Here is a 27,540-nt window from a genome sequence, read left to right on the forward strand (position 1 = left end):
CTCGGCGGCGGTCAGGGCGAGACCAACGACTTTGCGTTGCTCTTCTGCTTCGAGGTTGAGTTAAGGTCTCCCAGGATTCCACAATCCTATTCGGGTCGTTATAGGAAGGGCAGCTCCAGACCATGTGGGCTAGATCTGCAATGCTATTGCAGTGCGTACATATAGGATTAAAGACATCCGCATGCCATTTACTGTACAGTTGAGGGTTTGGAAACAGCCCGGTTTGCAATTTCCTTCACGTGATTTCCTCTTTTCTGCTGAGCTGTTTATCTGCTGCTGGATAGGTCTCACGAGCGAGCTTATGAGAAAAGATTTCGTGGAATGTTGAGAGTTCATCAATAGAAGAGAGGTGTTCCTTGCATGGAGGCGGCGCATCAGCGGCAATCAACCGGAAAGTGAGCAATAAAACGTGAGGAACACTCTTGAAGGAAAAAAACGCTGTGCATTTAAGACGAAGTGATATTTTCCCGAGATCTGGTCACGTAGTGCACTACATTAATAATAACAAGATTTCACTGCAATATGGCAGTTAATGCGATTTTAAATGCCAAATTAAAATTATATATATCCTAGTTTCTTCGATATTGCAGTGCTCCATTCTCATAGCACGAGGCACAATCTTCTCATTTGCGCCATAATCTCACGACATGTTTTGGTCAGTGGTCAGGCCCATTAGGCACTGCAGCTTCCCTAACATCTTTTTTGCACCATAAGAGTTTATTGCCAAATATTTTTGCTGATATGTTGACACAGGCCTTATTAATAAAAATGACCTTTATAGAGGTTGAACCTGAAGTGGTTTCAACGAAAGTTCCTGTGACTAATGACTCCAGGCTTCAACACATTGTTGTAATGTAGTATTTATTGAACATATTCATGCGCTACCAGTGAAAATCAGGGGGCACATCAAAGGTAGTACAATTACGTACTTGCTGCACCCAACTTTGATCATGAGAGTACATTTGCTTGTAACCTAGAGCTATAAAATTGCCTAAATATGGACAGGCACAGTGTGAGGTATGACTGCCAGAGAGCTTAAATTCTCACCTGACGATACTTTGCACTGTACTGGCTACAACTAAAAGAGTAAAGATGACATATATTTCTCTGTACAAAATAACTTCATGTCTCAGCAACAGACAAAGAAGATCCATGATTAAAAGAAGGCTGCTCAATCAATTAAGCAAAACTGGATTCCCAAACATTTGAGAATTCTCAATTTCTACAAAACAATTCTCACAGTGCAAAAATCATGAGAGCAATTAAGCATACAGTAAACTGCAAACCGAAAATTGCACAGCTTATACTGGCAGACGTTCAAAACAATGGCTCATTTATTCATACATTGTTCAATGAAACATTATCAAGTTCGCAGCTGCAGTCGTAGCCTTTGTCAAAAGTATACAGCCTACGGGCTTCGCTTCTAAGCGACGAAGTGGGGCTATTGAAGGCCCCGTACGTCCTGCGGTCGGAACACTGAGGACTAAAATTGTTATAACCTTTCAGAGATTTCGAAAGCTGCCAATACAGAATGAGGCACACTGTATGACCCAGACGACAGCCCGAAGGGCTGTATACTTCTAACAAAGGCTGTGATTCTAATCAAAAGCAAAACGCTTAAAAATTTCAAGAAAAATTGGAACAATTAAAACAAAATACTGCTTCCCAATAGGCTGCAAGTCTGTATACAAACAATCCAAATGTTAGTGTTTGTCGAGATTGGAGTGCCATCAACGATGACAACACGTCACTTCCCGTTTCAACACAACATGAAAAAATGGAAAAGCATGGACATGCTTCAGCATTAATAAAGTATACTGTGGGGCTAGTTGGTCAGACACACTGTTTGAACAAAGAACGTAGCATTGAGACAGCACACAGAGAAGGCGACGACGGAACTGAGTAGCACCAGTGCAGTCCTCGCCTTCTCCGTGTGCTCTCTCAAAACTACAATCTTTGTTCAAACAGCATGCTTCAACCGACTGTCAACCCTACAGTGACTGGAGTGGGTTTTTAGACCACACACACACTCACATCAGCTAGCAGTTTGTACCCAGGTTTGCACTATAAATGGACTTCCAGTTTGCCAGTTCCCCATACATCTCTTTTGCTTTAAGGAAGGTTTGATGTAAGGTGTGAACAAGCAGCAATGCCTATGCTGTGGGCAAAGTGAAGCATAATGTCATGGTATCTATTGCCTTGCAGTTACCAATGATGGCTGAATGTAGCACACCAGCGTATGTGCATCGCATCGCAAAAAAAACAACAGCACACTCTAAACTTCCCCAAATTATGCGCATTTGAACATTCTGGAAATGATATCTTTGTGTAGATAGCATCACTAGGTGTGTGTCCCTATGCGTTTGAACTCACAGCTCATGGGGTGCAAGGAAAGAGAGCATAAACACAACTGTTTGCATTCCATGCTTTGCCCTTGTATCTACATGTAGTCATGAAACGGTTATGATACAAGCACAAAGAAATGCTACATAAAGCAAAATATTAATTACTGATGATTGCAAACCAGCACACTGAAGACGAAGGACAGGTAAGAGGAACAGCCACCAGCACTAACACTACTGTGTGTTCCTCTTGACTGCCCTCTGTCTTCAGCGCACCGGTTTGCAACCGCCATGACTTTAAACCAACTAGCCGTACTAGAAATCTTAGGACGTTAATCACTTTGTCACATCTCTTGCAGCCCATTTTGGTCTTGAAAGTTTGCAAGCGAAACTAAAGAAAGAAACACTGCATGCATATTTTGTAACACTGTAATTCTAGCCCTACAGTCAAGATATTCACAAAAAGCTGCATTCACAACTCAGCTGCAAAGACAGCAGTAACATGACAAGCCATCCTGTCACAGCTCTTCAATGCTTACTTTGACTAACTTTGTATGAAGCTAGTAGACTCCTGCCTCAATTTTACACAGCGAGATAAGCACAAATGCAGCCACTGTAGCAAGCCAAGTTTTCAGGAATGTTCCCATTAAGCTGTACATGATGTCGCCCAACACCCAACAGATGGCACCGATGGTCTATGTAGCGGGCATTGTAGTCACTCTGTCGCTTGCTGCCATCCAGCAATATGTGCGCACACATGCGTTGAGACATATGCATTCACAAACACAAATTAATCCTAGCGTACAGTGGTAGGACACCAAAACAAGTACCTCTCTATATACAGGGTGTGTCATGTAACTTGAACCAAGGATTGAAAAAAAAAAAAGGCGCACTGGAGCCGGGTGCAACCAACGGCATATAGTTTCCTGTCGTGTGGTGCTCCTCCGAGTATTTTTTAATTCCGTCTAAATAGGTAATTAGCAAAAATTAATTATGCTAATTTTTTATTATTCATGTTAGGGTCACGTGTGCATCGTTAAGTTGTCAAGAGGGTTAAGAAAGACAAACTGGCATCTCTCCCCATGCGCGGCGGCCGGTGGCGGCTGCTGATAAGTGGCAGTGGCCTGATAGCGCTATGGCATCCTACTTTTAAAGACAAAGCTTAAGTGTCCTCCTAGTTTTTTTTTTTTTTTTCATAATGTGAGGGGGTCTATTTACAATCGTGTAAATGCGGTGTGTAACATGCACATATACGTACATATATACGTACGATAACAGAGCAAAGCAGGTAGAACACCTCTACATAACCTCATATAAGCTGCTTAAAAACAGGCATGATTGGAAGGGATCTTTTTAAATGAAAGCACAACGCATTTCTCAAAAAAAAACTCACTGAAGTTCACTGCATGTCAAGTGACACACAGGCATAGGCAATCAACTACAGCTAATGAAAAACACAAATCTACAGCAAAAAGGCACAATAGGTGTACTTTCTTATTTTCTACTTGTGTATACAGATGAAACTAAAGGTAAACAGAGAGCTGTGCTGGTATAAGTCTGGGGGGTTGTGCAACTGCGCATCAGCATGTCACTTTCCCCCATTTCTGCACATTCGTAGAACTGAGTTGCACACAATGCAACTGCACCACACGCTCTCTTGGGTCCACTTGTGACAATTCCCTCTAGGCACTGTACCCATGAAAAGCGGGCAAGACGTGCCAGAGTTTGTGACATGAATCTATGTAGAGTCGCATAACATGCCCTAGGACGAAGCCTACAAACGCCACATTAACAAACACGCAGAAAAACTTGAGGTAGTGCGACTGAAACAAAGCTAGTCAGCCTGCTGCAACTTTAAGTGCTAGCTGATGAGAAACAAAGTACAGCTACTCGCCACATTGATAATGGGACTGGTTCGTGCTTTGCTGAGCTATAACACACACCGCATAAGCCAATGAACTGCTCTACAATAAGAGCAATCTTCCTGCCAAGAGACAAGCTCCGCATGTGCTGTGACACCCTTTCATTACATGGCCCCGTTACTTTTTGCACTGTGCACATCACACACGTTCGTGGCTGGTAAATTTCACAGGTTTTCTGGCTAGTCTCAAGGTCCAGCTAAGCCATCGTACGAATTAAAGGGGCACTGAGGACAACCATGTATCGATAAAGTAGCACATTCTAGTCAAGAAGATACCCTTCTCGCCAGAAATGCAGAAAAGAACAAAAAACGAAAAACTGGAGTTACCATCACTGGCAAATTTCGCCAGTAAACTGCATGCACCAACACTGATTTTTTTAATAAGATTCCAGAGGCTAAGCTAAAGTGTCAGTCACTTCAAAATGGTGGCAACCAGTCCTTCTTGGTGTAGACATCACAAGTTTGAATTGAGTCTGAATCGAATTTTCTCAGCCATAAATGCGACTTTTTCTGCCAGACAAATGTTAATAAACCCAGAGAGACAGAGAATCAATTTTTACTGAGATGTGTTATTGGATGGCGTTGTCCTTAACATCCCTTTAATACAGACTGTTCTGCTACTAAACACGCGCCATAGAATGCTGCTTACAGCAAAACTGGTGAATTGTTCGAGCTCAAATTTTGCACAGAAAAGGTGTTTGGTCGGCAGAATTGTTTTATACCACATTTCTTTGGGGTATGTGCCTGAATCAATAGGAAGAAGTCTAATGTTCGCATCGTCTGTGGTGACTATGAAACAAAACAGGCTGCTCTCTCAGTGACCATATCAATACCAATACATCGCAGCCCCTCATTTTGACACAATACAAGTAATATGTCAGAGCAGCCTAGTGAAAATTTGCTGCTTGAAAATAATTTTGAATGCCAAGCTACACCAAACTGCAAGCGACATTAATTACTTTGCACCATCATTTATGAGCTGCAGTTTTATTCTGACAACTTTGCTTTCAATTTTCAGGTAGTTTAGCAAGCAAGCCTTTCACATTAACATAAATAGCCAGGCCCAATTCACAGCCCACGTGACAACAAGCATTTTAATTTTCTGGCTAAAGTAAACCTTTTCAGCAAAACTGCAGGAATGAAGAATAAAACAGGAAGGCCACTGATGAGGTATATTCACACAAGACTTCATAAACAAAGTGCAAGCCAGGGTACAGTGAAGTGCACTCGAAGTCAAAAGTTTAGAGAATGCAACACTAGCAAAATGAAAACTAATTTCATCGTCACTTTTGTGCACAACTTAGAATAGATATACAAAATCTGATCCTGAGTGTGTGCATTACATAGTGTGCCATTAAATCTCACACAATGCACCCCAAGGATGCAAAAAAAAATTAAATATCTTCAACAAAGCCACATTCTATAAACTTGTGATGATGGTTGCATTAGCAGCACATTTGGCAGGCTTTGTTGGCATGTATCATTTATAAACACTCTCAGAGCAAACCTCAGCTTCAACTTTTAAAACAGGCAAAATACAAACTATGGGTACTAAATAGAGATGACTTATCCAAGATATATTCAAACAAAGTAAAAAAATTTTAGATGATGGCCACAGATTGGTAGTGTGCAAAGCACAGGGGCCTGACGTTCACCAGGCCTTACAGGCCTTTTTCATTATATACAAAAAGTTTTGTAACTGGCCTTCACTGCAACATCATGAAAGTTTTTTTCGACCAAAACAACTAAAATGCAAACTATGTGACACTATACATGTGCAATACATATTCATATGAGGTAAAAGAGCAACTTAGACCACCACACTGTAGTAGGGTACAATGGAGTGCAAGGGGCTTGACAGTCTCAAGGCTTCGTCCGCATTTTTAATCATTTATAAACACTTCAGAACCAGCCCTTACTGCAACATCCAAAAGGTAGTTACTCCAAGAACAGCTAAAATGTAAGTCATGAGACTTACATGAGACTTACATTTTACAAATAACATACGAAAGGCTGAAAAATATCAATTTGTTCTCCTAATGCGCAAAATTCACATTTCTGGGCTACAAAATCTTGTGACCGTGTCAACATGTGGCACAAGTGCATAGAACCACTCAATGGCAGCTCCAGCTCACTCTCACTAAAGGCACGCACAAAATGCTGAATTATTCATGTTTCTCTCCCATTACTGGCAGCATAAAAGCACTGCAGGGACCAACAACTCCTACACTATCACAGCTACATACATTCGAGGTAGCTTTGAATAGTTGGCCAAACGCCATTTGGCCCACTGTTACCCTCACCATCTTGTTTAGTCTATGCTCATGCTGTTTCTCCCACTTCATGCAATCATATTCCAGTAGCAAAGCTTTATAAAGTATGCAAAGCAGTTAAGCTAGAAAAAAACAAAGCAGACCAAAACATCTAAAAAATTTTTGTATTTTCACTCAGGTTTAGATGAAAGTGCAATCTGCCAGCCTAATTTCACAGTGCACATAGTCTCAAATATGTAAACTTTCACATTGTCCGTCAAATCTGCGCAATAATGCATAATATGCTTTTACAGTTGATGCTGTAGAAAAAGACAACACTTTCTGATGAAATTTCCTGTAACACAGTTTTATGATACAAATTATAAAGGCCTGGACGTGGCCACAGCCTGGAGAAAGGTGTGAGTATTATGTGCACAAAGTACCTCGGGTGAAACATTTTGCTGTAACTATGGCTCAATGCAACTGTGCACCATATCGCAATCCTTGCGATACAAATGACGGGAGGCACTTCCAATGTTCTGGAGGGGCCCCATAACACTTTTGTCAGCCATGTCAACATGTTGTCATGCTCCTTGAGTTCTCTTAATTCACTAAGATGATGGTGGTGGCAATGTTATATTTAATGCAATGTCTACACGCCCCTAGAAGCCAATTTTCTTCCACAGGGGATAAATAGCACCTTCATGAAGGCATGCCAAAAAGAAAATAGCATGATCATACAATGTGATGCAACAAATCTGTGACAGCAGGATGTCAACCGTCTCGCCTCCTCTTGCGCTTTGCGTTTTCTATTCATTGCTTGCAAGCTGGCGGCTCACACCGCTGGATCTTCACATCTTTTCCGCATCACTTCCACTTCAGCCGGTTGCACCGGGGTCCTTATGTCTTACTCTTACCGCTGCCATTGTCACCTTAGCCGCAGCAATTTAGCATGCCAAGTCTGTTGGGCTGGCGCAACAGACCAGGGTCAACCGTTGCAAGCGTAAACTTGAACATGGTTGAGCACAGCACAGGGCACCAGGCACTGAGCTGGTGTGCAACGTTAATGGAGTAATGCAACAGACTACACCAGTTTGCTCTCCCCTGCCATGCCTCCTCCCCACGCTGCTCCAGTGGAACTATGGTGCTAGTTGAGTTCTGCCCCACTAGGGGCGATTGGGGTGGTTTACATGGGCACCACACCAACGTGACTTTGGCAAAAGTACAGACTGGTCAAAGATCACAAAAGTTACAAATTGTTCCAATGGTTACACCAGGTGTGCTTTGTGCCTTCCAATTAGCACTTTCGAGAGAAGAGAGAAACTCTTGGGAGACAAAAAGAATGGCAAAGTGGCAGCTTTGATGGAAGCCTTTTCAGCGCTTCTTCAACATACATGGAGTGTACTGAGAATGAGTGACGCGAATAAATGCACTTTGTACTACCTTTCAGCTTCTCAAGTTGGTGAGACAGACATTAGCAGTATGCAGCTATCATTAACATCTAGTCGGTATGCTTCAGCAAATAGCACCGGCACACATATGCACAGAGCATTTCAATTATATCAGGCATAAAACTCTGGTTCATAAAGCGGGCACCTCCAGAGGTCAGTTTAGAGAGGTATGCAGGTGTAGGCATTGCTTAACTACTGGCACTGCCCTGCAACTTCTCGGCAATCCAGAACAATTAGCTCAACTGCCACAGGTGATGCAACAAAAACGGGACCTGTGGGGAGTTGCACATCTGGAATGAATGAACAGCTTAAAACATGCACAGTCCCATGGGTGCCAATATTCCTCAGCGCACGACACAACCACTTCTACGGTGGCAGCAATGGGGGAGGTGACTGAGAGGGAGACTCTAGTGGTGGGTCTAAGGACTTCAAATCAACGGCAGGTGGCGGTGGTGAAGAGCAAGCCTGTGGTGGCACACTTTCTGGCAGCAGGCTGTCAGGTGGCATGTTGTCAGGCAACGGGCTGTCACATGGTAGGCTGTCAGGCGGCAGGCCGTCATCCAATGATAAGCCTTCTGGCAGCAGACTGTCTGGTGGCAGACTGTTCGGCAGAAGGCTGTTTGGTGGCAGGTTGTTTGGTGGCAGGCTGTTTGGCAGCAGGTCATCTGGTGACATTCTGTCAGGCAGCAAATGTTCCATTGCCAGCTCTGGCTCTTGTTGTGGCTGAAGCTCTGGATTTAACTGCACTGCTCTGAATGGTCCCCTGCAGTCTTTCAAGTGACTGGCACGCTGGGACTGGGTCCGGAAAAGGCGGAAGCATCTGCTGCACCTGCACAGTACACCACAATGGCTAAGCTCTGCACACCAATGAAATACTCAATGGCAGCAGCATAACACACCAAAAAGAGGGAAAATTGTGTGTGAGACAAGTTTTTATGATGGCAAACAATAAAGCCATCACATTCATCGCTAGGCAAGAAGTTTGTCCGGAGGTCACTATCACTCTTAAGGTGGTAGTGATGGGAAAATTGTGTGTGAGACAAGTTTTTATGATGGCAAACAATAAAGCCGTCACATTCATCGCTAGGCAAGAAGTTTGTCCGGAGGTCACTATCACTCTTAAGGTGGTAGTGATGGATTTTAATAGCGCAAAGTCAGCTTTGGCCAAGAAGCACTATGGCACAAGGTAGTTTTGGTCAAACAAGGTGGAGTCAAAGATCCATTTTCCAAGCCTTTCAACCCACAGAAGAGATTGTATAACTGGTGGGTACCAGAGAGTACTAGGGATCGAACCCCACACCTCCCATACGTGAGAGGGATGCTCACAATTACTTTTATGCTGCTCACATACCAGCACTATACTGCATAAGTAGAAATCTGCTTTGTATGCATGTTAATTTTCAACATTTTAAAGTGCTAACTGCTAAAGCAAGGGTTCTCGGCTTTCACATAACTGTCGCTGACATGGACATCCAGTGTCTGCCGGATGGCCATGCTGACTTCTACTATAATGTGGTCACGAGATCACGAGACCGGCTGCATGGTGCAAAGTGGTCAAAGCAGAACACTTTCCATCCACTGAAGCTTTGAGGCAGGAACAACATGCTGCAGCCCCCCGTCTGGGATGCCACGATCCTGAGGTGTGGGCCCACAATGTCGAAGCCATCCAAAAAAGATCACAGGATCCTCTGGTGCATGCTTATCAAGCGGAAGCCACCCGCGATATGCATCAGGATTAAAAAGTCCCACCACCCCCGCTCCCCGCTAGCGCTGACCGTCAGCATTATTACGAATGCATAACTGCCGCATCGGTTTTTCTCAAACAGGTCCAAGAACTCCATCAGACACTCAATTTTATTGCAGGGTAAACTGCCGAGACCTTCAATGCCAGCCTCCGCAATTACAGGACTCAGCTATAAAACGTTAAAATATAAAACCTTTGCTGTTACTTTGGTGCGCTTTCCACAACTTCTGCAACCCGTAAAAAGAGGGAGGACTCTAACCTCTTCCCATTACCAAAGCTGGTGTATGCAATTTCTGTACGGTGCGAGATAACTGGATGAACTTGGGACTACTTCAAAGACATCCAAAAAGTGACAGCTTCCATGCAACAAGCTTGTGGTAATGCCTTAGAGATGTCTGAATGATGACTTATGGAAACCACATGCTTGACCAAAGTACCAGCAAGAAACCAGTCAATTCATGACACCACTGAAATGCTAACTTGGACCTCATTGTGGCAAGGATGAGCGTATTTGTGAAGTGGCATACTTTAACATCCCAGGCATACTGCACATTTAATGAGAGCCCCTTTCAGAGCCCCTTTAAGGCAGAGGCACAGCCTCAGAATCCATGCCTCAGCACACTTTTAATTGGTTTAATTTTTAACACCTAGGTTATGCAGCACATTTGTTGACACATTCAACTCCTCCCTTACCGCGCCCATTAAGCATTGTTAGATCACTAAAGATGACTTCGCTCACAGATTTCGGAACTTTCCGTGTTGCTTATGGCACACTGCGTGTCTGGCTTGTGGTCAGAGAATTGAAGTTTGTTTCCGATTAAGTTTTATTTTTTCCTCGGCGCGGTGCTTTCTTAACGCGTTCCGATGACACGAAGACGCGTTACTGTGGTCATTGCCTGCCATGTTGCCCACTGACGACTTCGCTGCTCGGCTACGGAGCCTTTCAAGTGACTTGCAGCATGCTGCGTGTCTGGCTTGTAATCAGAGAACTGAAGTTTTGTTTTCGATGTAGTTTTCTTTTTCCCTGCAAGGCGGCATTTTTGGTACGCGCTCCTAAGACGCGGTACCATCAAAGTCACTTGGCAGCCTCCGCATGCGTGATGCACTCTCTAAAACATTGCAAATCTGAAGACTCCACTTCGTCTACGAATGAGTTGCCCGAGCAGCAGCGAGTCTGAAGATATTGCCTTTCCGTCAGGATTCAGTTCAGACATCGGCGACGACAGAAAACAGAATGGAACACAGGCAACTGTGCTCTGGTGCCAATAATAATAATAATTGTTTTTTTGGGGAGGAAAGGAAATGGCGCAGTATCTGTCTCATATATCATTGGACACCTGACCGGGCCGTAAGGAAAGAGATAACATGCACTGACATTGCACAGCACACGGGCGCCTTAGCGTTTTTCCTAAGCCGCCCGTGTGCTGTGCAATGTTAAAGATCCCCAGGTGGTCGAAATTATTCCGGAGCCCTCCACTATGGCACCTCTTGTTCCTTTCTTCTTTTTCTCTTAGGGGTGCGGTTCAGGTGTCCAACGATATATGAGACAGCTGTCCAACAATATATTTCCTTTCCCCCCAAAAAAACAATTATTATTATTATTGGCACCAGGGCGCAGTTGCCTATGTTCCATTCTGTTTTTTGTCGTCACCGATGTCCAAAAGATAGGGGTTCCAGATATTGTATTGCACCAAGAATCCTACTCAAGATAGAACTTCCGACTTTTTCCTAGCTAGTGGCGAAGAGAACACCCAGCATTTTTCGTATTTCAGAAAATTAAAAGAATTTTCTTTTTATTTTTCTTAAAATCTTGTTTATGGCAAATAAAATTTTGTTTTAAAGAGAAATTCGTTACTTAAACTAATATGACTAGAAAGCACATTTATTCAGCTTTGTTTTAGTATACTGCATTAAAATTTTAAACGCAACAGTTTTTGCAGAAAAAGAAACTACTGAAACCTTACACAGCAGTTCACAACTGGCAATGAGGTGCTGGAAGTGGTAAAGGAATACGTTTACTTAGGGCAGGTAGTGACAGCTGATCCGGATCATGAGAGGGAAATAACTAGAAAGATATGAACGGTGTGGAGCGCATATGGCAGGTTCTCTCATATCGTGAGTGGCAGTTTACCAATATCCCTCAAGAGAAAAGTGTACAACAGCTGTATCTTACCGGTACACACCTACGGGGCAGAAACGTGGAGGCTAACGAAAAGGGTTCAGCTTAAGTTAAGGACAGCACAGCGAGCCATGGAAAGGAAAGTGATACAGTCGAACCTCGTTATAACGAACACTGATATAGCGAATTATCGGTTATAGCGAACTAATTACGAATTTTGGTTGGTCATGCTTCATTTCAGTGACATTTATTCTTTTATAACGAAACCGAAAACGCGAGATCCGCCGCGATATCGGCTGTAACGAAGAAATATTTGGTTTACACGAGGCTCAGAACTTGAAAGTAGCATAAAAAAAACAAAAACCAAAATGAAAATCGAAGGCCGATACACAGCTGAATTTTTTTTTTTATCGTTTGAAAAAGTTTTGCCGTCTGGCACAAAAATCGCGTTTGGATGGTCGCGCCACCTGTGAACAGAGCGCGAAAACTCTGAAAGCTCATGACATGACAGAGGGCCGAAAGGCGGCGCCACTTGTCCAGCGGTAAAGAAAGGCAAGCGCAGCAACATTGGCAACTTTGAGCACAGCGGCCAGTCTTGTTGTTGCAGCGCTCGAAATGGCATCGAAGAGGAAAGCGATCTCGCTCCAGACAAAGCTGCAGATACTGAGAGCTGTGGACAGTGGCCGCAAGAAAAAGGATATTGCTTCGGAATTCGGCGTTCCTCCAAGTACGTTATCCACCATTTTGGCCACTAGAAAGAAGATTGAGGGCAACACCGAGGACGCCATAAAAGCCGACCGTAAACGAGTTAGGCCTTGCCATCACCCGGACGTGGAAGTGGCTTTGCTTTCTTGGTTTAAAGATGTGAGGGCGCGAAATTTGCCGGTGTCGGGAGCACTTCTTCAACGGAAGGCCCACAGCCTGGCCTGCGTACTGGGGCATGACGATTTGTGTGCAAGCAGCGGTTGGCTGCAACGTTTCAAAGATAGGCACGAGATCGCGTGCCACACTTTGTCTGGCGAAGGGTCCGCTGTCGACATGGAGACATGTCAAACGTGGCTGGAGAATTTTCGTCCTCTGCTCCAGGAGTACGACGAGTGCGACGTATACAACGTCGACGAAACCGGCGTGTTTTTCAAGTTGTTGCCAGAGCGGTCACTGGCGATGAAGAACGAGACCTGCCATGGGGGCAAGAAAAACAAAGACCGGGTGACTGTCGTCGTTGCCGTGAACATGGACGGCTCCGACAAAAGACGGCTCACCGTCATCGGCAAGTCGGCACATCCGAGGTGCCTGAAAGGCGTCCGGAATTTGCAGGTTCAATACACGTCGAACAAAAAAGCGTGGATGACGACCAAGCTTTTCGAGGACTGGCTGAGAGCGTTCGACCAGGACATGGAGAGGCAGCACAGGAAGGTCCTGTTGCTCTTGGACAACTGTTCGGCGCATAAAGTTTCGATCGTGCTGAAGGCAGTTCGCTTGCAGTTTTTGCCACCGAACGCAACTTCTGCTTTGCAGCCTTTAGACAAAGGCATTATTCGTTCGCTTAAGTGCAATTATAGGAAGCGTTTGGTGACGCAACTGGTGTTTGACATCGATCGACATAGATCGACAACAATAAACATCAAGACGACACTCGAAATGTTGTACGGGTCGTGGAATGAGGTGAGGCAGTCGACAATAAGGAACTGTTTCGCGGATGCCGGTTTTGTTCTGCCTGCCGACGAAGAAGAAGTGCAGCCCGAAGACCAGGCAGAGCTGGACAGAACTTGGGATCGGCTGGCAGTCCCAGGCGTCGAATTCGACGATTTCGTTTCGGCCGATGAGAACTTGGCCGTGGCGCCCGAGCTGACGGATCAAGAAATTGTGGATCGCGTTTTGTTGCCCGAGGATGACAGCAGCAGCGACAGCGGTGAGAGTGAACGGGATGAACCAACGATGAGCAGTGCGGATGCCGCGGACATGGCCAGGAGGCTGAAAGGATATTTGGAAAAACTCCCGACGACGAAAACTGCTGACGTAGAAAAGGCCCTCTTGAGCATGGACAATGTAGAAAACTTCATTCTGCGCAGCGCTGTGAAAAGCCACCAGACGAAATAACATCTTTCTTCAAATGAACGAATGCAAACCTGTTTGGCTGATCCCGGGCTGGCGTTGCATATGTCTCCTCGCCCAACGCCGCCTCTCCTCCTTCTCTTCTCGCCCAACGCCCCCTCTCCTCCTCCTCCTCTTCTCTCAAAGCTGCTTTGGCAGCTTTTTTTTTTCAACGGTCCCTCTCGGGGCCACCAATCGCGCTTCGGCAGAGCACGCAGGCGCGATGGTTCCCGCTGTGTCTCACTCGAGTTCCTCTCTCTACACCAAGTCGCCTATGCGCAGACACATGGTGCAGTCGTTTCGCGCCACGCACTTTCACGTGCGCGGCGACGTAAGAACAGTCGTGTCAACCTTCCCATATTCCGGCCTATTTTGATTGAATGCCACAAGGAGACAGGTAAGGATTACCACGTTTGGAGTGGGTTCAAAGCCAAGTATATAATGCATTTTAGTGTCTAGAATATTTGCGCGAGCCAAATTACGAATGTGTCACAGCCGATATTTATGTCTACTGTTACAACGAATATCGGATATAACGAACTGATTTACGGTGCCGATGCTACTTCGTTATAACGAGGTTCGACTGTAGGTGTAACGTTAAGGGACCGGAAGCGGGCAGAGTGGGTGAGGGAACAAACGCGTGTTAATGACATCCTAGTCGAAATCAAGAGGAAGAAATGGGCTTGGGCAGGGCATGTAATGCGAAGGCAAGATAACCGCTGGTCCTTAAGTGTAACGGAATAGATTCGAAGTGAAGGCAAGCGTAGCAGGGGACGGCAGAAGGTTAGGTGGGCGGATGAGATTAGGAAGTCTGCGGGGATACGGTGGACGCAGCTGGAAAATGACATGGTTAACTGGAGAGACATGGGAGAGGCCTTTTCCCTGAAGTGGGTGTAGTCAGGCTGATGATGATGATGATAAACCCTTACAAAAAATGATAATTTTCTCCATGATAAGGAAAGAGCTAAATATTTTAAGAACCTTTTACCAACAGAAAGGAAGGGTTAACTCCTTTTTTGGATGACGCTGTCTACAGATTTGGTTTGTTGGTTTCTGCAGACATAGCCCCAACTTCAGCTTCATTCCCTCCGTATTTTTTCAGCAACAACAAACATTTAGAAGTGTTGAAGGAGTAAATTGCACGTTTTTCTTCTTTATAATGAAACGTAAGACAGCATATGTGGATATCATGTAATACTTGCATGTGGGCGCTAAATAATTTATCACTGAATTTCTCTCATTAAAATTCGGTTCCACTTTCAATGGCCCAGCGATGGCTGTGAAGTTAAAGTTTAGTACTATAAGTCACATGAGGCATATGACTCAAAATGCGGATGAATGAAGAAGCACCGTCAGAGGGTCACCAAGGCCAGCTCCCCCAGTACTCTCCTCACGTAGGGCGAAGGTAGGTTCCCCACGAGGTCAACTTAAAAACTGGCCCGAGATGGCAGCCTCCAAGGACAATGTGGAGTAGCTAAGCCTAGCCATGTGCAAATAGCAATACGAGGGTTTAGAGGAATACATGTGAACAACAACAGGTACAACTTAATGATGTTAAAAGCCACTGACCTGTAGGGCTTCTCTCCCGTGTGGAGGCGCATGTGGCTGCGGAGGTCTGACTTCTGTGTGAAGCATGCCGTACAGTAACCGCAGGTGAAGGGCCGCTCACCCGTGTGTGTCCGTACGTGCCGCTTGAGGTTGGCGCTCTGGGCGAAGGCACTAGGGCACAGGTGGCACCGGAAGGGGCGCTCGCCTGTGTGGGTACGCAGGTGCGTTGTCATGCTTGAGCTGGCTGTCGTGACATAGGTGCATAACCGGCATGACCGCACCCGGCCCCGCACAGTCACGAGTGACCGGGACAGCTGCTGGGATGGCAGCCACGAATGGAAGCCTGTAAACACACATAAATAGTTACAAGAGCCTACAACACATGCAGTGGCGTACTTGAGATAGTTCTAGTTAATGATGTGGCAGCTATATAGCACTAACCTCATCAACTGTGGCTTGAGAAAGTACTCACATCAAGATGTAAAACAGTGAACACAATCTGACTACTTTCTTAAAATTTGTACTGTCTTTAAAGGATCTACAAAAACACTACAATATTTTTGTACTGATCTCTGACAGCACTGTCCCTTTAATCTCGGATCAGCCGCAATCAAATCGCCACAGTCCTACTGCAACAGTCATTTCTTCTTTCTATGCACTTTCCTGTTTTTGCATACAAGACTTCAATGCAGAGTGTATAGCTTCAAGATTTTTAATCTGCGTCAAGTCTAACCATACACACAGCTGCTCCATTTGCAACCTCCCTTTTCAGTAACCGGGTCACTCAAAAAAAAAGTAGCTTGGATTTAAGTATAGAGAATAAATTTATCCACTTCAGCAGTGCACGCTTGCTGTGGAGAGAAAGAGCCATGAATACCATGACGAACTGCACTTAACATGGAAACAAAAACTCCCAATTAAATTTGTGGCTCTTTATTAATAAAATAACAATGGAAAGAAAAGATGTCGCTAGCCACGGCATCTGCCATCGAAACCTGAGGCACCTGGCTGTGGCTAACGTGAGAAAAAGGACAGAGAGAGAAAGGAAGGATAGGGGTAGGGCAGCAATGTACACTTATATACAAATAAAAATATACAAAACTCCAATATCTAGAACTAGAGCTGAGGCCTCATAACATACTTGGTTACAAAATTTTTCAGCCTGGCACAAAATTTATAACACAATGCAAAAAAATAGAAGCCTCCCTCTAAAGGAGGCGACCATATATGGAAGCAAGGGAATACAGAACAAATGGCAGTGAAAGAAATATGAATAAATGTTTTCATGAAGTCTTTCCAATAGCATTACTCACTAATAAAACATTTTTTTCTTTGATTACTTAACATCAAATGCATTCCATACTGCATTTTTAAATTTTATATTGAGTTTTCTACAATTACCCTTGATTCACTTTACTGTTTAAATTTGCACTGTGTTTACACTTGCTTTACAAGCATGCCTCATCAATTGGTTCGCAAGGCAATGTCACACAACCCAGAAGACATTTCCCCTACCAATTACAAGTGGTAATGTGTCAACAATCCAGTACTAATAGCAAGTGACTGCATAAATCTAGAATTACCTTGCTCCACATTAATGAGGACAAGCAAAGAAATGCCTCTTGGTGTTAATGAAAACCTCCGTATACAACTGGAAAAGCAACAACTATGATTAGGGGAGTGCATATTGCAACCGCGCAAAACGACGGATATATGCACTCCCCTGTTAACCACCAACTAGCCCGCCTTTGCCTTTTAAACTATGATTAAACTGAAAGAAATTGCTTGATGATGGTTTAACGTCCCAGAGCGACTCAGGCTATGAAGGACGCCGTAGTGAAGCGTTCCGGAAACTTCGACCATCTGGGGCTCTTTAATGTGCACTGACATCGCACAGTACACAAGCCTCTAGAATTTTGCCTTCATCGAAATTCAGCCGCAGCGGCCGGGATCAAACTTGTACAGGCACAAGAGGCATAAAAGAAGTTACTACTGATACGTACAGCAACACAAGACCAATGGTCATTTTCATTAGAAAACAGCAACGAAATAATAGAGTGAACGAGGAAGCCTTAGAAAACATGTCAGGAATGCAGTTAACAGTCTTCGAAGTCCATACTGTCAGCATATGAATAGTTCCAAATGATGCACAACTATCTTACCTACAGTAGGATACAGCTTAAAAAAACAGTAGTTGGTAACAAAGGGCCATGGTCCGTGGCGTCCTTGTTACTCCGCTGACCAATCACAACAGTAAACAAAATCAACCTTTTGATATTTTTGAAGATCAAAAAAAAGCCAGGCATCAAAATTCTTCAGCTTTTAATTTGGTCTGGTGGTTAGCTTTTCATTTAGGAAACAAGGAAAGAATTAACAGTGAACTATTTTTTGTCACGGAAGAATTCTATGTGGCAGTCACTGTAGACTAATGTTGTATCCGACTATAGTGCAGACTCGTCTTTGAGTAGCTACTTGCTTTTTCCTTCAGTAAAGGCGAATGGAACACTCATGGCAGCTGGTTTTCAGTACTTCCAACATTCAAGTCAACTTAAGAGACCCATGACATGCCTTGCCAACATAGTTATTTCTTAGCATTTGGTTGTTGCAGGACATTCCCTTTTCTACTCATTCTCAATGAAATCTATCCGATCATTTTTGGGAGCGTGTTTTCTTCTTTGTAATGATGTGCAAGGCATTAGTACACATAGATTACCACTCGGTATTCGCCGACAACTGCCAAATAAATTGCAATCGAATTTCTCTCTCATGCTGTTCCAGTTTCAACTGCCAAATGGAGGCTGTGCCATCAAAGTTGCGCAGAGGCATGAAAAAACTGTGCTATAATTGCTGTTTTGTCATTTTGGAATACTACAACACTAAAGCCAGCCTGCCTCAATAGCTGGAATGACAATGAATGATGAAGCAGCGATTATATTGCTGTTTTTGCATGCTCCACATGACCTAAACACAAGTTTGACAACACAGAGCTGTTGAAACTGATACCAAAACAACACGAGAGAAAAATTTGATTATAAATTATTCAGCAGTTGTAGGTGAATATCATGTGGTGGTCCATGAATAGCGATGTCTTATGCATCACTGCAAAGAAGAAAACATGCCACCAAAATTAGGTGTCTATACTCCTTTAATGGATAGTCCGTAACAGGGACAAGAACAGGAATGTGCTCAGCATGTCAAACAAAACCAACGAGTCAGCTGCACAGAATGGCTTCCACTTCTTGCAGGCAAGCCACACAGCACCAGCAGTAGCCATTAAATGTAACCACGCTGGTAACAAGATCAGACACCTTGCTGTAGTGAACAGTTCCAGGGTAATAACAAGCACATTCTTTCTGAAACAACTTGACGCATTGATCTCATGGTAGAGCTGAGCAAACCACTCTGACCAGTAGAGGCTGTGCAGTAGGCTGCATCTGCAACAGTGCAAAGGTCATCGTCATTGAAGACCAGATACACACACACACACACATGCCAACACCTGTCATGCAATCTATAGAACCACGTATTAAGCTTAGTGAGATAGTGAGAACAGCTGACAAAACAAAGGTTTGGTGAGACAGCAAGGAAAATGAAAAGTGTTTGCTAAAAGAGGGCACAAACAAGCACTGTGTATGTGTAAATGAAGACGTCTTTTTTGCAAATTTGTAACCCCCCTGCTGTAAAGCCTTCGGGCAATGCAGGGTAATTATTGAATAAAGGATAAAGAATACAAAGACAAGAAATAAAATACAGCTCCTCCATCCTGCATTACCTGTCTAGATGCTTGTGTACTTAACCCTGTAATGCACAGGTATAAGAAAAAATTATAAACAAGTTATGAACTTCCAGGGTTTTATCACTAATGGCCCCTTCATTGCCCGAGGTGCACAAAACTTGGAGATAAATAATTATCAAAATTTAGCTAACTTTGTTAATTTCTGGATGTACAAGGACAACAAAACTGTGCATGAATATGCAGGAGCATACAGTAGATCAACTGCAAGCTTCAAAACATGCGCCATCGCCTGTCAATGCAGCATTAACATCACAGAAATTTTAAGGTGTTTCATCGTCAAGGCTAGCCTTTGAGTGAATTGATATTTCAGCATGCTTCCTGCATCACTGGCAGGATACTTCGACCTTCTTTGATAAACATAATGGAAAAGACCATTTCTACAAGTGTGTTAGTAAATCATGCATTCTTTAAGCAGAAATGAAAATTTGCATTTTTACAATCTGTACCAAAGGTAATAAATATGCCAGGCACATTATGGCCTACTTCAAGCATGCCCACACTTGCAAAGCCAAACATTCCATTACATGCTATTATTTCACTGCACTTAGAAACTAAAAATAAAAATAAAATGAATGTCCCAGGAAAACAACTTTTATCAAAATGAATGAAGTAACACAAGTCAGTGAGAACAATCTGCTGTATGAATCTCATAATGTAATAAAAAACTGGCCAGCAGACAAAATGCGTCCAAATTTTCGATTCAAACAATGCTGCCACAAGGTAAGCAGACCTTCGTACATTACTGCACAGCCATTCTGTCATTTAACATTGTCATCCAAGAGGCCCACTCTGACAGTCGCATGCTCCCCACATACAGTATGTGTCATACTTGGAGGGAAGATGTTAAATGGTTAAACCGGCTCTTGACGTGGGCAAAAGTAAGTACATATAACCGAGAAGCAAGAAAAAGGCATAGAGAGCTCACGAGGAGGAACCTGATGCTGCACTCCTGTTTCGAAATGAGGCCTACTTTTCTCTATGTTAAGAGGCGGTGTAACTATTTCTCGCGTTACCTCCCTCCAAGTATGCACATACTGTACAGCTGGACGAATGTGCAGTCACTGGCAAAGAAAGGAAGCTTGCTAGCCGCTTCGAATTAACCATGCAGTAATTCAAACAACTGCACAGGACAACACAAAGGTCTGATTAGTTAAACTGCGCCACCATGCAAGAACAAAACACAAGCCACAGAAAACATCAGCAGGCAAAGGTTGGCAACAAAAGGATGCAACAACTCCCCATGCACAAAAACCAAGGCAGAATCGATTAACCAGAACTGTGATCAAAACATTCTGCAAAAGGTTTCTGAACACCTCAGGCTTTTTGTGGAAAACGCTGTCAACCATATTTGCTGCCATATTATCTGGTGTTCTTACAAAGCACTCGCTGCATTTAAGCACATAGCAATGCACTTACTTCACCAGAAAGGTGCCTACAATGAGGCTGGCTGTACACCCTGAACTCGGGCATCGCCAGTGATGGCGTCACTTACTGTAGAAGCCCCAATGGGCTAGTTTAAGGGGATATACTCATCGTTTAGAAGTCTTGGTCACGTTGGGCTAGCTCAGGGATTCTCAAATAGGTTCCGCAGAACCCTTGGGCCCCATGGACTGTTCTTCGGGTTCCTTAAGCATGTTAATCAACACATGCGTCAACCCACCCCTTACCTTCACCCACTTTATTTTGGGACTAATCGTACTATAACTGCTTACAGTAGACTGCACCGCTGTACAGCCAAGCATTAACTGAATTTGGGCATTTTCTGCGGGGCAATGCATCTGCATGTTCTTATTTTTTGCATGCATATTCAGGCACGAAAAAAAGAAGCCCAAATGCTCAATGTTCCTCCAAGGCTAAAAACATAGTGGATCCCTGGGTTAGCTGATGGCTGGGGCCAGCATACTGAAGCCAATGACCAAAACTGCACACAAAATATTGTTAAGTCATGCACAACAGCTTGAGCAGGTTTTAATGAATGCGAAGAGGATCTCTCTAAATCCATGTTTTGTAAGCATATGGAACTACAGAGCATGGCCAAAAAGTCGAACTGAATCCTATACACAAAACAACAAAAAGCCAGTGTACGTCTGAGAGCGTGTCAAGCACCATTTCAGTATATGCCACATATTTATCTTGCACATCAGTGATTTGTGGTGTGCAGCTATAAAATAGGTGGTAATAGGCGGCTGTAAAAGCTCCCCACAAGAAATAGCCTCAACAGTGCCACACATTAGTGGCTCACAAATTAACATTTCATGTCAGTAGGAAGTCAGCTGAAATCCACTTAAGCATATTATGGAGTAAATGCAAAGCTCATTCATTGAGCAAGTGCCTAATCCACACCAGCCTCAGAACGGATAGCCAGCACTGTGACAGACAGATCTTGTCACAAGGGCAACCGTATCATCCTTGGTGGCATGTTCACTCCCCGGACCTCTGCCTTCATTTGATCACCAGAATGGAACTTCACGGTACAACTGCACACATCACCATGAAGCACACACCTCCGAAGCTGCAATCACACGAGTTTAGGAGTAGACGAAACAAGGCCGTTCATCTTTAGAGCAAGAGGAGATGTATGCATTCTACATACTGAGATGACGTCCGCACGACCAAAGCAAGAGCTAAAGCTCAAGAATGACACAGTGCACTGGCCAAAAGGCCCCTTGTATGCACGTTCACTTTTTCCTGCATTGTCTCTCATGCAGAGGCAAAGCTACCACAACACACAGCTATCATCTGACTGCACAGCTGTTATTTCTGCCAAGTGGCAATCTTTAGCAATCCAGCATGAGTGCGCTTTAGCAATTACTTGAAATGGAGCTATTTCTAAGCAGCTATAAGCCTTTACAAAATGACACATGCAGTTGAATTCAGCCAGGGAAATGATACATGGTGTCTAAAAATAAACTTCAAGAACTACAACTTAAACCCAAAACAAAAGCATTCATCTCAATGAAACTTTCAAGAACAGCTTCAACACAACTGTATCAGTCAAAATAGCAAAATGTTGGCCACCTTGCTTTCAACACATCAAGCACAAAGCATTAAAAATTCTTGCAAGTTCTTTATAACCACTCTGCAAATTCTCAAGTACATTTTGAAATAAAGCACAGTTTTGCAGAAGCAATCACATGAAACTCAATGTCAAGTGATGTAACCGGTAACACCATTCAGAACATGCCGGCAGCTTGTCCACCGTAAGTCCCCCCAACACTGGCGCACAAGAAAAGAACATGCTATGCATACATTATGCACATACATTTCATTACACGCCAATACAACTTTTAACTTAATTTCCGATAGCTATACTAATGCCAACAAAAATAAAAATGAAACGATGTGAAACATCCACAATTGAGATTTCCAGAGTTAATGGAATATGCTGCAACGAAATCACAGCTTTATATACATTCACAAGCTAGGACACTGACAAGGAGCTTTTGAAATGCATGGCGTGGTAATAAAAAAAAAAGGCTTTATAAGCAGACTGTTTCCATGCACAATGCTGTGTCCAAACCTAAGGTTTGACACACACATCTGGCCAGGTAGTAAGTTGTATCAACACAAAAAGGAAATGCCAATCAATGGTTTTACCCAGAGCAGTGGTCTGGGTTTCCTTCATTGTGTTGGAATGAATGTTTTGTCTACTTCCCGGTTCTATTTTACACAGGCGAAGAGCTAGAAATAAACAGCCAGAAGCAATATACAAGGTGTCTATTTTGCTGATAAAAGCAAGCACACCATTAAAAAAATAAAAAGTTATCTCCAAAAGTTCAAAAGTTGCAAAACCTCTTTCTTGAGAATTTTTTTTTCCTGGAATGCAAGTGTAGAGCAAATCATGCAAAATTGTATGAGGCCTTTTTTTGTATCGGCATCACAGTAGTTCATCACATCTGTATATCCTAGTGCATTTGGCTCACATTAGACCTTGCATGCCATTAAATAATGCACAACCACACAGGCACAAAAAGGCAATTACCGACAATCACAAGCTGCTTCATGTTGGTCACAAGAGCTCTGTGCAGTAAAACTGGCCCTGCTGCTCTTACCAGTAACTGATGGCTTTAATGAACCTCAGTGACTACCTCTTCGTGGGTTGTTAATAACTGCAATGCAATGTCTTGACGGCAAAACAGGTTACAGTGCCTAGGAACCATGACTCTGCATAAATGGTTAGCCAAAAAAGGGCACATATTGCTCAAAGGACATCGACAATTAACTTGACACCAAAATACCTGCAATGGTTAGAGAGCTAGAACAGTTTATGACCTACTTTGAGTGATGCTAACAAGTGCATCCAATGATGACACATGAGAGAACTAGCATTTCAGACAGAAATTGAAGCAATGACTTTTCTTTGGAGAACCAGCACTATCAGAAATATGAGCCTGCTGCTTCTAGCACACACAATTATTTTTTCGCTACATTAACAAGCAAGGGGAGAGAAACCAATGAAATTGCAAATATTCAGCTTGTGCTGTTCATACTAGCTCTAACATCAAGACTGTTATGCCATTCTGAGGCACAACAGTAATTAGTAAGGTTGCTTGCAAACATCAGTAGCCCTACAAAACCACAGGCCGACATACTTAAATGCACACACTGAAAAATTATTACACAGCCATTTACTACTACAACCAAGCGCATGTTTTCTAGCACACTCATCCTGTTAAAAATAAATGTGCCTCGGATAAACTGAAAAATAACCCAAAAATAACTGTGCACTTGTGCACGAATACTGACCAGTTGCATGCAGCCTGCAACACTAATGTAGGGCACAAATGCATCATGAAAAACAATGATTGTGGAATAACAAAGCAAGTAAATATGAGGATAAGCACAGTAACATGAGAGCCTCACCAATTAAAAAAAAAGGTTCAAAAATGCATTTTAACTACAAATGAACGAAATTCTGCTGATGCTAACACAGAACCAGGACACTGTCCCCAGGCATACCAAAGCCTAGGCCTCATGAACACTTAACCCTGCCAGCGTAAAGCACTATCAAATACACCGGTGTTCACATCTAGAGAGATGGTAACGTAACAATATGGCCCGGCTTAATGCCATATCCATAGTAAAACGACTATATAACTGGACATGCCTACCTCGCAACGAGCCTGATAGGAAAAGTGAAAATGACAGTGCTGACAACTAGGATAAAATCTACACCATTTTACTTCAGCCAAACATACTCCTAGTTTTCGCTACCTCCAATGGGCAAGAAGGTGAAACTGATAATTGTACTGTAACCCCAATGCGATTAGCCACTCCCAAGACAGCCTGCACCTGATGAGAATGCGTGGTATATTCTCATAAGGATGCACTACCCAGTGCACACTGCCCTCACGGACAACATCCACACTGGTCAGCAAACAAATTCTAGAGCCTGTGATTGTGGCACTCAACAGTGACATCCATATACCCATGCACTGCATAGACGGTCGTGTATACAGCTATTGCTGTAGAAGGCAAAGTAAAGCTGCATATTCTAACAAGCCAGCTGCTGCCATCTCTTAGCACTGACATGACATGCCACTATGCATTGTCATCAGGCATCTCATTTTCAAAAACTTAACGGTGCCAGTGCCAGTGCTAGGGCCAGTATACTCTAGTTGGTAATTTTTTTATAACGAATCAAGTCTTGATCACTGTAACAGTTGCACATGCTACCGTCATGTTCATGAAAGCCTGCTCGTACTTGCTGCCTCTACCTTAAACCTGCAAACGGGCAAAGCTAAGTTCAACTTTAATAAGGCCTCCCAACATGTAAGCTACCTCACCTGAAGAGACATACAATAATGAAGAAAGAGGCTGGGACCGAAATGACATCTTTCCATTCTGCACAGGACGCAATATTGATGTCCTCAACCACAATGCCTTGTCTATCAGTCGTTTCACAAAGGGTTGTGTAAGTGTACCCGCATATGCCGCATCAGTTCATGATCCCCTGGGAAATCCGTGCAGCAGATTAGGCATCTGTGCCTGTTTTGGCTTCGATGTGTGTGAGTCACCAAGTGGCTGCGAAGGTTGCTCGGGTGCGCAAAGGCACGTGAACAGTGCCGGCACTGAAACGGCTTCTCGCCTGTGTGCGTCCTCAGGTGCGTTGTCATGTTGAAGGAACTCTTGGTAGCATAGCCACACAACCGGCAAGTCCGCACCTTGGCAGCGACTGTGAACAGTGGTTCCAAGCTACCGCCTCTCCTGGACCCTGGAAGCACGGGATGCACTGTTTTACCACAGCTGTCTACATGGCTATGGCAATATAGATGTAAAGAAAGTGTCCTCATAGACCAGTGATTTTTCAGGCAGAACTGCGGAGAGAACTTAAGCGCCACTGAATCTGACTGTCAAGCCCTGAGGAGTGTTGTGAAAACAAAACGACCATTGATGAAACTATAATTACTTTCCCTCTTGCAGCATTTCCTTTTTTAACACAAAAGAACAGCCACACAAATATTCTTTTCACTGACGCAATCACGCATTGCCTTGTTGCACTGCATCACTTAAAACATGCACCTGCGTCAATAAGTAGCAGTAAATCCTACTGGTTATTACACATTTATGCGCTGAAGTTGAATTGGCCCACATGGCACACCTATATGGTCTCATCAGGAGAAAAGTACTGGCATAAGCATATGTGCATGCTGCCACCACATCACATTTCATCTGCAAAGAGGGCCGACAGCTAGATAAGAAAGCAGCTGTCTACATAGTAAAATTCTCCTCAATGTACAGAAAACTACAAAAGGCAGCTTGGCATAACACAGGAAAAGGCTTCATTACATTAAAGGCCAAATAGTCTAGCAGATGGTTTTTTTCCTCCAGCTACTGTGAAAGCAAAGCCTATCAAAATGACAAATGCATTTTATGCCTACTTCCTCTTGTCAAAAAAATATACCAAATGGTACCTGGTACCTCTCTGCACCATTTTTGTTCTCACTAGAAAAGTGACTGCAAACTACATCTTCTCTCTACCTAGCCACACCACCTGCGACACCCTAAGTATCACTGCCTGCTCAGAAAACCGTCTATGAGCTTGGTGCCTATTATAAGACACTTGCTCTTGGCAAAGTTTAGGGACGCTCCAGACGCCCTACTGTACGCATGGAAAAGCCAAATCTGCGAAAGCGGTCACTTTAACAGCCCTACTGCTCAAGTCTACTGCTATGAAACGTAACAGATGACCTTATAAGGCGCTATGAGTAGCATTGACAGAATTGAAGCATTGCATTATAGCACCTCAAGAAAAAAAATAAACAAAAGCTACGCCCCTAAAACATACCTTACAAGATGAAAATCACTGTTAGATAACTCTCCAACTCAACACATGAGACGCACACATCATAGCCTACAAGCAGTAAACATCAATCTAGATCCGGCCTCGACAGAGGCCTAAAACAAGCAACGCCATAAAGCTTGAAATAATTTTTGCGTTTTCTAAGTGACGACTACCACCCCATTAACAATTTGGGGATAATTTAAAACATGGAAGCGTATGAGTAACATCAGAGCCACAGAAGAGCCACACTACTCTCTCCCCTCTTTTAAACCCTTTCATCCCTCCCCTAACAGCACAGTTAATGCAACTCTTCAGAGTAAGCTTTTTTCTTTACGCTACCTTTCCTTTCTCTGAAATTCTTTTCTCTTCCCCCACCAATCCAGCAAACAGAACCTCTGCTCACAGATACAAATGGCACTTACATCAAGAGCTGTCACAGTGCAAAATGCACACCTGAATTATATGCCATGTGAAAACCACTAGAAAGGGTCATGACCAGCTGAACACAAGCAATCAATGCAGGCGTTCAAAAGCCATTGTAGCTGCATCCTGCCATTCTGTCATGGACAGCCGAACGTCTGCTCATATTAATTAAACACCGACAAAGCAGCAAAATAGTTCTGCATAAAACAGACAGTTGTAAAGAAAGGCGTCTTGAAGAAATATACATTCAAATGAACTGCACAAGCACAGGTTTTTTTATGTGCCTTAATGTGCACAATGAACAATAAGCTTACAACTGCCATTTCTTGATAGTTACCAAGTTTTTGCACTGCTTTTCCAGAATAATGAAATAGATTTTGCATGTTTGCAAACATTTGATTTTTTTTTGGCGCGAAATATGCAGTCTTGAAAACTCAACTTTCCTTCAAAGACACTGTACAATGCATGCCTTTAGAATTTTGCATTCAACTAGCCAAAGAAGTTCAGACTACTTCTTCATATGGTCTTCCAACAAAAACTACATCTGTTAGCTTATAAATGACCC

General features: G+C 43.4%; 1 protein-coding gene across 1 annotated transcript; it reads right to left on the reverse strand.

The window, feature by feature from the left end:
- Positions 1-842: 842 nt before the first annotated feature.
- LOC144107036 (uncharacterized) lies at positions 843-16,886 on the reverse strand. The gene is made up of 2 exons (XM_077640019.1): positions 15,493-16,886; positions 843-8,795 (listed from the first exon to the last, which is right to left on the reverse strand). The coding sequence occupies exons 1-2, from the start codon at positions 15,702-15,704 to the stop codon at positions 8,333-8,335; spliced, it is 675 nt and encodes a 224-aa protein (XP_077496145.1). The 5' UTR covers positions 15,705-16,886; the 3' UTR covers positions 843-8,332.
- Between the last annotated feature and the right edge of the window lie 10,654 nt (positions 16,887-27,540).

The sequence above is a fragment of the Amblyomma americanum genome, chromosome 10, assembly GCF_052857255.1.
Source record: "Amblyomma americanum isolate KBUSLIRL-KWMA chromosome 10, ASM5285725v1, whole genome shotgun sequence".
Taxonomy (NCBI): domain Eukaryota; kingdom Metazoa; phylum Arthropoda; class Arachnida; order Ixodida; family Ixodidae; genus Amblyomma; species Amblyomma americanum.